Source organism: Drosophila subpulchrella, chromosome 2L (genome assembly GCF_014743375.2).
Source record: "Drosophila subpulchrella strain 33 F10 #4 breed RU33 chromosome 2L, RU_Dsub_v1.1 Primary Assembly, whole genome shotgun sequence".
NCBI classification, from domain to species: Eukaryota; Metazoa; Arthropoda; class Insecta; order Diptera; family Drosophilidae; genus Drosophila; species Drosophila subpulchrella.
This window is the reverse complement of record NC_050610.1, coordinates 16,492,969-16,505,605: the sequence shown is the minus strand read 5'-3', so window position 1 is coordinate 16,505,605 and position 12,637 is coordinate 16,492,969. Positions and strand designations below refer to the sequence as shown.

At 41.0% G+C, this 12,637-nt stretch overlaps 1 protein-coding gene across 11 annotated transcripts in view; it reads left to right on the top strand.

The window, feature by feature from the left end:
* The window catches only part of LOC119547588 (protein sickie), a 180,591-nt gene that overhangs the window by 157,457 nt on the left and 10,497 nt on the right, over window positions 1-12,637 (top strand). For 2 of the 11 annotated variants that reach the window (XM_037854507.1, XM_037854506.1), the window contains exon 2: window positions 6,326-7,775. The exons of the other annotated variants lie outside the window; for them this stretch is intronic. In XM_037854507.1, coding sequence (XP_037710435.1) covers window positions 6,438-7,775 — 1,338 coding nt within the window. In that variant the 5' untranslated portion in view covers window positions 6,326-6,437. The remainder of the gene's footprint in view (window positions 1-6,325; window positions 7,776-12,637) is intronic. 11 annotated transcript variants of the gene reach the window in all.

The following is a 12,637-nucleotide window of genomic DNA, read 5'->3' as shown; positions in this document are numbered from 1 at the left end:
TTCCATTTAGTGCTCGAGTTTCCACAGAAGGCGCTCCCTTTGGTTCTTGAAAATTTAATTATCATTCTTCCAGAATTATGCTTGTTCTCAGCGAGGTAGATGAGTTTGGATCAATTTGGTAAATTGAAACGATCGCTAGGCACCATGGGTACCATATAATTTTCTTTTTAAAGCGATTTAATAAATGAGCCCGGCTCTTGCTGAACACTTTTCTCGATTGGCGGCCATTTAATTGACTTTCCTCACTTGATTTACCGAGTCAACACAACACTCACACCATTCGATAAGCAGATGGCGTATCTGAAAACATCCATCAATATGTCCAGACCTTGTTAATCGCATAGAAAACATCGACCAGACTTCAGACGACTTCCATCTCGCTTTCAAACAAAACTGGAAAATTTGCATAAGATCCAAAACAGAAATGGGAACAGGAGTCCATTGTGGAATCATAAAAATAACGAAAAATACGAGAAGCAAGCGTCAAGAAATCTAATCAAAACGATAGCCCCCTCGAAAATTGGAATCGAGTTGAGTCTCTGGCACACAAATCACGTCAGCAGACAATTTATCAGCCTGTCTTGGTCAGTCTGGTCTGAAATGCTTAAAGCTAATGAAATGCAATTGGAAATTTATTGGTTTGCATGGCGATAAGGCTGCGCCTGAATTGAAATTTTCGGTGAGCCCTGTCCTGGAGGAACTGGAAATGGAACTGAAACTTGCAGTTCCACTCGACTTCTTCGTAATTACAACTCGAGGGAGAGGCTCTTCCCAGTTCACATCTGCGGATGGCCATCCACTTGAGGGACAACTACAATGGGGGGAATACAATATCTGGAATTATTGTATACACACAAAACAATGACGACAACTGCACATCAGTCTGTCAGTCGGTAATCAGGCTGTGTGCATGTTGCATGCAACATTTGCCGCCCTTTTCCCCCTGTTGATTATGCTGATGAGTTTTCGGCCTCTGTTGTATCTGGAGACCCCCATCTTCAGCGCTAATAATAATAATAACGAAAAAGTTTTCCTCTCTCGTATTTTTCGGGCTTTGGATTTTATTTTTTTCGGGTAATGGCTCGGGGTTAGGGGGTCGACTTTGTTTATGCCCGTCGAACATGCAGCCCAATGGACAATATTATAAAAGCCTAGGCTGCTGCTGGAGCGGAATTCTATGGTGGCACCTCCATTGTAGCATTTTACTAAGATGAAAGATATCAGCGAGAGGGGAAATGGTTTCCAACTGAAGAAGTGAGTTAATAAGGACTCTACAGTGCCGCTTTTATTAACCAAAATTCTAAGGAAAAGTAGAAAAATCAGCTTGAAAATAATCTTCACATTGCATCTTATCAATATAGTTTTATCAGCGATAGACAAACACTTTTAATTGCCAGTCATGAAAGAAACACTATCTTGAAAGCAGAGATTAGCTTGCAGTTATTTTTATCTCACAGCTATCAACTTTTTAGCTCTCTGAAATCCGATTATCTTTTAACGGCTCAAATACTGCATGGATAATTTAAGACTAAACTGCAGTCTTCTTATCTCATAAAGCGGATATTATCTCAGCTTATCCTTAATTATTTTTTTTTTCCTATTTCGTTTTACGTAGCCATTAGTGTATAGACTATTTGAAAGAAATTCAGGCTTTTATATTCATCGAATTGACCTTCGTTATGCAATGGCTGGCGATTTCCACCCCCATTGAATAGCAAACTCGACTGCAATTGCAGCATCTCGCGCCTCAAGTGACTCTTAATGAAATGCATTAGGTCTATATATAAACCACTCTGACGCAAAAACTCATTTCCCCATTCGAACAATCCTCTCGAGTTACATGGCTAATGTTGTTATATAGTCTGCGATACGAATACGATGTTGCACATCTCCGAGCGAAGAAAAACGCGGAGAAAAAGAAAAACTTAAATTAGCCTCAATTGTTTATAATTTCCACAAAAGTGCTTATGCGGTTGTCAAGTGCGTCGAGTGAGGAAGTGGAGAACGGCCCGCGATCGTCTTGTGTCGGTTTCGCTCTTCTGGCCGATTAAGAAACTCAAAACTGGCAAACCGGTTTCGCACTAAATCCACCCGCTAAAAAATCCCCAATAAGACAGACAGATGGCCCAGACTGCACAGAGGGAAAATAATTAATTTACTGAACTTTTGGAACTATATCTATGTAGTTAGGAAGCATTAGGAATTTCCACGTTGCTATAACGCACAGAGGGAAAATAATTAATTTACTGATAGGCAATATCTATTAAGTTGGGATATATTAAGAATTTCCAAGTTGTTATATTAGTAGGTGTTAATTTTTTAAGTATTTCAAAAAGAAAAGGAGTACAATAATGCAGTGTTCGGTTTTAAAGAATAGTAGTAATAGATTTTATGTGATTCAATTTTAAAACGTGTTTTTGTCATATTTTATTTTTGTTCAAAAATTAATTTTAGAATCATACATTTTAGGAATATCTTTTAAAGTTCCGTTTACTTTGTAAAAATTTGTATGTCAGTGTACAGAGTTCGGCTCTCAACGGTGGCTTAGCCCCTTCTGTTATTTGCTGACCCTCTCACACAGCAGGTTTCGTGCCTAATTAATGCAGGCCGATAAAAGTCAGCCTAAAGTTTTAAGAAAAATATGTGTTTAAATACTTTTAGCTTTGTAGATCGCTGGCGCTCCCTTTTGTTGGCTTTATTTTCTGTTGTGTTATTTTCTTGTATTTTTTGCATAAATACATAAATTTATAATTTTACGATCGCAGCTCGCTCGCCGCGATAACTGTTCGATGATAAGCCCCGAAGGCAAGCCGATTTTCGGTGGAACTTTGAAACTTTGGCAATTTAGGCGCCGCCGCTGTCAACAGACATATTTTTCTATCGCTAATTTCAATAAAATTGAAATAGGAGCCATAAAACACTTTAAAGGCGGGCATAAAATTGCTGTTGCTTAATTAATAATCTTTACGGTTCCCTTGTCACGTTTTGTTACTTGTACACACCTTGAATGATCTAATGATGGAACTTCTTGATCAGCCGAATGGAGGCAAATAAAGCCCCGAATTTGAATGGCACTCGAGTGAATTGATGTGTAGCCCAAAATTATTTTCAACCACACACCTCCACCTGTCAAAATTGCCGCCCCAACAGCAGTGAGCTACTTAACTATGCAGTTGACAGGCCAAGTCAGCTTTTGGTTTTTGCGCACTTCAAAGTTTGTTTTTTTCTTGTTTGCTTCTTTGCTTAACCAGTTTTTGCCATTGAACAATCAGAATATTTTGGATATTTTGTGCCTGACACAATTAGCCAACTAGTTTTTATGCCCGCCAATTGCGTTGCTCGAAAAAATCGATCAATGGCAGTACCAATGTCAGCATCATCAGTAAAAATAGTTTCTCAGGCGACCCCCAGATCTTCTGAGTTGAGTTGAGAACATGTGTTGAGCTGAGCTCTTTTTGCCTCAGGCTGTTCACGCTTTAATCATCAGCATTTTATTTTGCAAATATGTGTATACTTGGTTCCATTTCCTAAACACATTAATCAAATTACCCCCCTGAACTCAGAGTTGTCAGTCAGCTGCTTATGTTTAAGCACTGCCTTTGGAATATACATATTTTTGTCGCGTCCAAGTCTCAGGCAATTTCCTTTAGAGATTTTCAGCTCGCTGATAAGGCAGACTCGGCAGCCTCGTTGTCTAGACTTTGGGAGTATGCCCTTTTTTCAGCCGCCTGCCCACAGGAAAAGCGGGGAAATCTAGACGGACTGCGACAGACACTCGCGATAAGTTTGCGAATGCCTCCCAAGCCGCGTTTTGCATTTCGGCGAAAGTTGTCAATGCTGTCAAAGGTGCGTTACAGATAAACTGAAAAACAGAGAAATAAGAAATAACAACCGCCTCCGCATTGGAAACCAGTCGAGTCTGAACCCTTGCCATTTACCCCAGCCGCAAAGTTCAATTTTTATTTAGTTTTTAGCATAACAATAGATACCAAATGAACCATTAAATGCCAATGCAAGCTGCAATTGCATAAATTTCAATAGACAAAGCCGAAAAAGAGGCGAAAAAAATGCAAAAATGCAAAAATGCTTACAATTAGACGCCCACATGACCCACAAAAGTCGAATTTCGAAAGAGGAAAAATCGCAAACATTTCTGATGCCCTGTGGGTGCTTGAAGTTATTGAATTTTGACGAAATTTGATTTATTTTCGCTTTGTTCGAATTAATTTGCACGATTCGCGTTTGGGTTGATTGAATTTTTTCACTCTGTCAGTGCATGCAAAACTGCGGTTAGTCCTGCTCAAACTTTTTAAACCGCAGGGTGACTCACTCTAGACTTTTTCCACTTCTATTTTACTGGGGTTTTGCATAGGCCATAAATATTATACTTTGTCGCAAAGTCACTGCAACATTATGTCTGGCTGTGTAAGTACCTATATGGTGATTCACACTGTAATCTTCGGCAAGATCTACATTGAAAGGTTTGATTGATTGCATGGATAGTTTCAAGGCAATGGAAGAAGGGTTTATATATGCAGATTGGCATAAAAAGCTCTTCTTTGTAGTCAATATTTATTACCCTTAATGTGACTATTTTATAGTCTCTCTACTTTCTTCTACAGCTAAGAAACTCGCATAACAATGTTAATAGTGGCTCCGTTAAGAACATATTATTTTTTAGATTTTTTATAAAGATACAAACCAGAATAGTACAAATATTTCCTTTCCTTCTAACCGACTGATTGCTTATTAAATATAACTAGTTTGTCGTAAATTGTTATTATTAAAGTAATTCCCAACGATAATTCCTGTTCAGAGTGTTACTCTGATAGCTAGAGAGCATTAATTTTTAACTAATTTCTTCATCCACATTGAGCAATTCCGAAATGATACACATTCCGTAGCATCGTCACTCCAAGCCAAACCCGCAATTAAAGTTGCTCTTTATTAGAAGCCCCGAGAAACCGAGAAGTCCGAGTGTAGCACACCATGAACTGCAATCAAAACAATTACAGCCAATTCACGCAGCGCTAAAAACAACAGCAACTGTCCAGAGCAGTCACAGTTCCCACTTCTCACTCCCCAGTCACTTCCCAGTCCAGTCACAGCTGCGAAAAAAAACCAAAAAAAAAAATAGAAAAATAGAGAAAATCAACAACAATAAAGTAGAAACACTGAACAGTCGTTCGTAGTATGTTGATGACATTAGAAAATGGTTGTTTATTGCATTTCCTTGTTATTGTTGCCTCTGTCAGCTAACCAGACGCTTGGCAAAATGGCAAAAGTCCGGCAGTCATCGAGTTGTGGTGTTATATGTAGCCCCATCCCCATACACATCCCCATCCTCAGCCCCACAAGGAACCAGAACTCCTTCGTGGCTCCCAAGTGTCAACGAACCGAGTCGAACCGACAAACCAATTGACAGCCAGTCCCAGCCTTAGGAATCGGATTTGGAATGGGTATGGTTATGGGATGGGGGCATGTGGCGACTCCAACGGATCTCGGGATGCCACATGCTTATAGATATGTTTAAGTGCCCGTTTGTGTCAGTCGAATGTGTCAGGCAGATGATAAAAGTAATAAAACTCCGGAGAGCCAGCTAAAATGAAATATGAGATGTAGTTCTAGGGGAAAATATGGATAAAGCGAGTTATGTTTTTATGTACCAATGTTGATCTACAAATATTAAATTCTTTGAAAAAAACAATAATAAGTACATAAAAATTCCTTAGGAATTCAATACAATTTGATTTTAAATGTTTTAAAAGAGTTACGAAAATAAATTATGTTGTAAACCTTTTACTGAACCACTTTCCTTTTCATCCGAACCCATTTCCCACTCAATTTAACACCCACTCAGAGTTTCATCACGATCTTTCCCTTTAACTAGTCATCGAATCCATTAGACTGCCCTCCATTAAGGTGGTCCAAGGTGCGATAGTTTCGCTTTTATTCCATTTTTCTTTAGAGCAAGTCCATCAAAAACCCGACGCATCGTGCCTCATGTGAAATAGATGCTAATTAGGCGCTAATGAGACAAGTTGGCCATAGAAACGAACCAAATTTTGAGGGACAGGCACGAGTGCGACTCAAACTGAGGGGAATGATGGGGAGTTATTAGAGTTCGGGGCGTGACAGGCCGAGTTCATTGGACGAACGGGCGGCTTCAGTTTATGAATCCGGACTTCAATTAAAAATGATTGATGCAGTCTTATCTCTTAAGTCCCAATGGGGGGCCCTAGCAATGAACAATCGAGTGCGCGAGTGGGGCAAACGTTATATTCCTTTTGCTTATAAATGATAAACCTCAATTTGAATGCCGCAGCAATTAATCAATGTTTAAAGTGAACCAACACATAGACGCTTCAACATGAAAACCCTATGAGGAATAGCCAGAAATTGGATGAAAAATAATAATAGAATAGTGAAAACACAAAATGTCGGCAGCCAGCACGAGTAGTCGACCGCCTCCTTCGCCGATATCGGCTCCTATATACGATGGTTATGCCACAATACGAGCCCGTGGACTGACCAGATCCCGTTCAATAAGGGCGGAATCGGAGAATGGTTCCCAGCCACCTCCGCTTTTGCAAAAGCAGCGAAGACAGAGGACCATTTCGCTGAGGAGTAACTACAGTTTGCCGGGTGGTCAGCCCGAGGAGATTTACGCCAGAGCCAAACCGGTGAGAACTCCCACCATCGGGGATCTGGAACCCATCTACACCAATCCCTCGGCCTTTCGCCCCCTCTCGGATGCCTCGAGTTCCTCGGGCGGGGGTAGTATGCCCTGTGATTACCAGAATGTGAAGAAGAACTCCCGATTCTCCTTGGACTCCCTGCAGAGTAGTGCCACTCCGAAGACACCGGATTATAATACGGCTGGTGAGGAGGAGCCCATCTTCCTGTACACGGCACCGGAGAGTCCGAAAAGGAGATTGGATAGTGGAATTCGTAGCTCTTACGACAGTTCCGAACGGGGATGCTACTCCCCAACGCCCAGGATGAGTTTCGATATGCAGGAGAGAGATTGCCCGCGTCTTAGACCCCCAACACTGCGTCACAATTCGGTGGGTTCGACGGGCAACCGGCGACCTTTGACCTTGTCCCTCAACGAAACACCGCGTTCGCCCACAGGATTACCCCCGCCGGCGCCAGTTCGTCGGGAGAGTCTCTATGCCAAGCCAAAGATGTATGCCACACCCATGCGACCGCCGACCAGTCCGCGCCTCAATCTCTACGAGCTGCCCATCGTGACCCAAAGGAGCAGCAGTGCCGAGCTGCTGGAGAGGTCAGGCACGAGTCACAGTCTGGTGACCATTGACCAGGACGAACTGCTGGTCATGCCCAGTGCCATGCCCATGCTCCCGAATGCCGTAGACCGACGCTATCATACCCTGGGTCACATGCGGGTCAAAAGCATGGGCGCAGGATTGCATCGCAGCCTGGATGTGCCAACGGGATCAATGCTGGATATGGCCACTGGGGGCCACTGGCGTTACAGGAGCGGCAACCAGTCCGCCGGGAACATCTACGCCTCAGCCGAGGCAGCCGTCAGCGATTTGAATCGAATGGCTCCGGAGTATATGGATCCGCTGGACTTCAAGATCGGATGTCAGACCACGTTAAGGAGCAAGCCGATGATTCCCTGGTACGAACTGGCCATTCGCAGGGATTTTAAGCGGCAGTCGTGTCCGCCGATCAGTGGATCGGGGGTGGGAGGAGTGGTCTGTGGATCCTTGACCCTGGCAGCCTCCCCCCAGGAGGAGCTTGAACAGGTGATGTACTGCTATGATCCAAAATGGTGTTCTATTATAAAGATAAAACGGATATATCAAAAAACAAAATAGAATATTTAACAAATATAGCCCAAGACTCTACCATTAAAATTAATCTAACAAAAAGTATTAGATTTTATATAAGTAAATGAGTAGGGTAAGATACAATTTTGGGAAAATATGTCTGGACATTTTTTCAAATATAATAACTATAACTATATCAAATTATGATTTTTGCCAAGTACATGAAAAGAACATGCTATATTAGACGAATTTCAATACAAATGTTTTAAATCTTTTGCCTAAATTAAATTTTACACAATCTTCACCAGTTTAAATGACATATAACTATAGGAAAAGATTATCGAAGTAAAATTTAGTCACATCATTATTTACATGGTATTAAAGCTCTTCTGAAATGAAACCAACATTTCTTATTATAAAATTGTACTACCAACTTTGTTCATGTAAATACTTAAAGCTTAGTGGCAAAATAGAAAAACTTCTTTAAGAACCCAGAGGAGAAGCAACCTTCCCCTGACATTCTCTAGCAAGGCTGTAATGCAACCGCGAATTCTACAAATTCTGTGCGGTTTCTCGATGTGGCTATAAATTTAATGTCGTGCGTGTTCTGTTCCCGCTGATGTCTTCACCTGGAATTCCTCATCCGGCTTCGGCATTACGAATGCAGCTCCAGCTCATCGAATATGGCCAAGCAATGCAGGAGCATCGGACTGGGGACAAGAACTCGACAGCCAGTTGTAGCTAAAGTGGCCATAGAATAAGTATCTGGTAAAGGCCAGAGAGCCAGAAACCGAGTCCCATTCAGAGTTGCCATGTACGACTGTCAGTCGCCGTTAGATGCTTTTGTGCGCTGATTGATTTAATCAAACTTGCATGAGCCAAGCTGGCTACAAAGGCCTCTGGGCACGGGGCTAAGCTAACTGGCATAGTAAAGCAGCTGAGACTGAGTCTTCACCCATTAGTTTCACGTCCCATGGATTACAGTTTGAGCGCCACTGGAGTGTAATCCCACGACGACAGCACCACAGCCACATCTATAGTTTCTGCACCGGTGGCCCCTGCTGCTGATGACCAAAACCGATGACCTGATTCCGCGGAACATGCAATTGATATGTCCACGAAAGAAATCAGACATCGATGGGGTCTGCCCAGCCATTGGAATGCCCTGCAGTGGGAAGATAAATGAAAACGATGCAGTCGAGGTATAACATCGATATTGGTTTTGAAATCCACACTTGAGGGAAATGAGAATGTCATTGGAATTTACCTCAGCATCAGTTTATTCAATATCATATTTAACATTTATCTGAAAAGAGTATTATCATAAATAAAATTAAGTGCTTTAGTTTTCAAAATGTTCATCTAAATTATAATAAGTAACTAGTAAAACAACGATCATAAGTAATAATAAATAGACATGGGTTTGTGTGCATAAAATTAGCTCTTACACTAGAATCTATAGATCCAAATATCATACTTTTTTGATCCCAAAGATTTAAGGTCTTGTATAAGGAAAAGAATTAAAGTTTAATCAAAGATCGCCTAGAATCAAATGTTAGAATCTATAGATATACATATAGTAATAGGAGATTGGAGGTAATAAAGCTCTCAACATAAAAACTTGGGTATTCAGTGACCGCAATTAAATCGTCAAATGTTGAATGAATTAAATGAGAGATATATACCCATTTATATCACCCTATATACCCTACTCATTCAGACAGGCAATCCAACATCAATATCGCAGCACTAAAGACAACAAAACCAAGAGACTTCGTCGCCAATTGCGGGTCCAATCAATGTCAACTTTCAAAACAAATAAAGTTGCCATTAATGCCGCACGCTGAGTACGTTTGTTTTTTTTTGTTTTCTCAGTTTATTTTCCTCTGCCTTCTTTTTTAGTAGTTTTTTGCTTATATTCGATTTGGCGCGTTTTTAAAGCGGTTTTTAAGCTTAGCCCCAGCGGAGCCGCCGACTGTTTTTAAGGCGTTTTTCATGTTCATTTCATGTTTATTTATGAGCGGCTCTAACAGCTGCCAGTCCTCGATGGCAGTATTGGCAGTATGGCAGTGGTAACCCGAGCTGGCCAAGAAGTCAACTATGGAAAGTGAAATTGTCAGATGGCGTGTGAACAAGCGCCTGCTGACAGTTTGGGCAGCACTGATCGCAAGTGGTCAAGAGGTGATATCACAAATTTTATTGGGGAGTCAATGGGTTGAAAGCCAGAAGTTGATTGCCTTTAATTGATTTAATTCATTGCGGTATTTTATTCTTATTTTTTTGGAATTTACATATTCGGCAATTGTTATTGCTTAATGGTGATCGTGAATTAGGAATAACTGGACTGTAAAATGATTGATGTGATTTTGATTGTTTGATGGGGAAAGGCTGCTTTTTTAATTGATTAATGTACAGCCTGTAAAGTTGATTCAATTGAATATATATTGTCAATGCTCACCTGAATGCTTAAGTGATATCACAAAAATTGGGAATTTAATAGTGAAATCTCCCTCTATGCAACACCCTTTTATAGAATACTTTTCAACCAGTAAAGACTCTATTTTGTGGCAAGGACAGTTCGTCAACCGTTTGTGCCACTTTCAAAGCGCTGCGCCATGCATAATTAATAAATCTTTTGGCCGACAAAACGCCAACAAATTGGCAAACTGAGGCTGGCCTTAAATAACTTGTTGCTTTTTATCTATTGGGGATCGCTTATTAAAACAGTTGCTCTTTGATAAACGAGATGGCAAGTTGGCGATTGTGGCGAGTGGCCGACTGCACATGAAATATCTTTATATCTTGCAGATAATGATTGCAACTGCGGCACCGAGCCAACAAAGAAACTGGTTAACTAGCAAACTAACTGACTGAATGTCCGAGTGTCTTTCTCAATTGGCGGCCAGTTTGTTTCTTTTCTCAGACAGCCAGAGTATCTGTACACGATTCCCGATTTTCAGGTGCAGCAGCCCCTTTCAATTTGTAATTAAATTATAAATATTTATTCATTTCACTGTGCAAGTCAGCAAATTATTCCGGGGCTGGGCACGTGTTTGGATTTTGTAGTTTGTTCATTTGTTCGCTGGCTGTTTTTTGTGGCCATTCGACCTGTCACAGGTGGCTGACTGGGGCTCGAAACCAGTTTTCTACAAGTAGTTCTTCGGCAGGGTTCCCAAAAGACCAACAGCCGAAACCCATCGAAAAAAAACACAACACGAAAACTTGTTTCCGACCGCAAGACAAGCTGGAAAAGTAGAGAAAAACGAAGCAGATGGTTCAGAAACAAAGACGTGACCATGATGAAGCTGTTGGGGAAAAGGACGAGTCAGTTCGCAGACTGTATATATTTATATACATACCCGCGTCTCCCCGAGGAAATCAGTGGTTGGCTAAGTAAACTCAATTCGACTCGAGCCCAGAATCAAAACAAACAACAATGGTCAAACAGATTCGAGCTGCAGAAACCAGAAACCCAAACCCAAACCCAAAGCCAAAACCCAAGTCCAAATCCAAGTATCTTTGGTTGCCTCTCGTTTGATAAGCAACAAAGAGGGGAAATGTAAACAAGCTTAAAACTTTCAGATGTTGATTTGAATGCTCCACACAAATATTATATTGCATCTTCATTGTCTCTTGTGTTGGACGTGCCTCTTGTGGCTTCCGGACTTAAAAGAAATCAATAAAATACGAAAACAAAAATACAAATGATGTAAAAAAGGGGAACGGAGGGCCCTTGAATGGCCATTGATCGTCATGATCATGGGCAGCCAAAGCCAGTCATTGTTGTGATTGTTCGGGAGTGTTTGATAAAGGAATTGAGTGACAATGCCCAGAACATCGAAGGAATAACGTCAGACGAAACGATTTCGAAATGCTCGTTTAGGTTGATCCGATTGAAGTCCATAAACAAGCCATCATAATATTATCTTTTGATTGATGAGACATCATAAAATTGGATATGGGTATTACTAAAAAATATAAAAACAAGAAGTATTACTCTCGGAAAAAAAAAATCTTTTAAATGATAAGCAATTTATATGTTTACTTAAAATATTTGTAGTCTTATTTTATGGTTTCATTTACTGAAGTATAATCTCTCTTTAATCTCTGATAAAATCCTAAATCTTTAAAAGTATCTCCTGTACCATTCCCCATCTCAGCTATGCTATTTGCAATCAACTAATTTTGCAATCTCTTTTTTCTCTCTTTGCAGGTAAGTTCACATACGTGGAAAACCGAAAAATGCGATGGGGTTGGCGTAAGTTTGCGGTTGGATACCATTAGCCAAATGGCATATTTATCTGGGTAACATTATTTTTTTGGCACGGCTTGTGCGAGACGGCAGCAGGAGTGGGGGCGAATCCGCAATTGTACAAATAATGGAGCCAGCAATCTTGATCTTTCACCAGCCACTGGGACAGAGTCTTCCATTCTTGTAGAAAAAAAAGACGAAGAAATAAATCGAAGTTGCAGCGGAGACTGTGGCGGCGGATCAAAGTGGACTCGACTGGACTGGACTGTCTGGATATAACTTCGTTGTGGGTTGCTGTCACTTCTCCACCGATCTCCGTCTCCCCCGAGCTGTCCAAGATTTTTAATGATGATTTGCTATTTTTTCTCCGCTCGCGGCTCAGGATCCCGATGGTCATGTCTGTGTTTCCTTGGTGTTCCGCTTTATTCAGCCACTTCGATTCGCGACTTTGTGTGCGCCACAAACAATCAGAACGGATTAGTTTGTTAATCATTTTATTATGTGGCAGGTCGCAGAATTCAAATTCGATGGGCTCTGAGAAAACGAATCCAGAAATGGTTGAAAGGAATCCCAAACAGGAAATCTT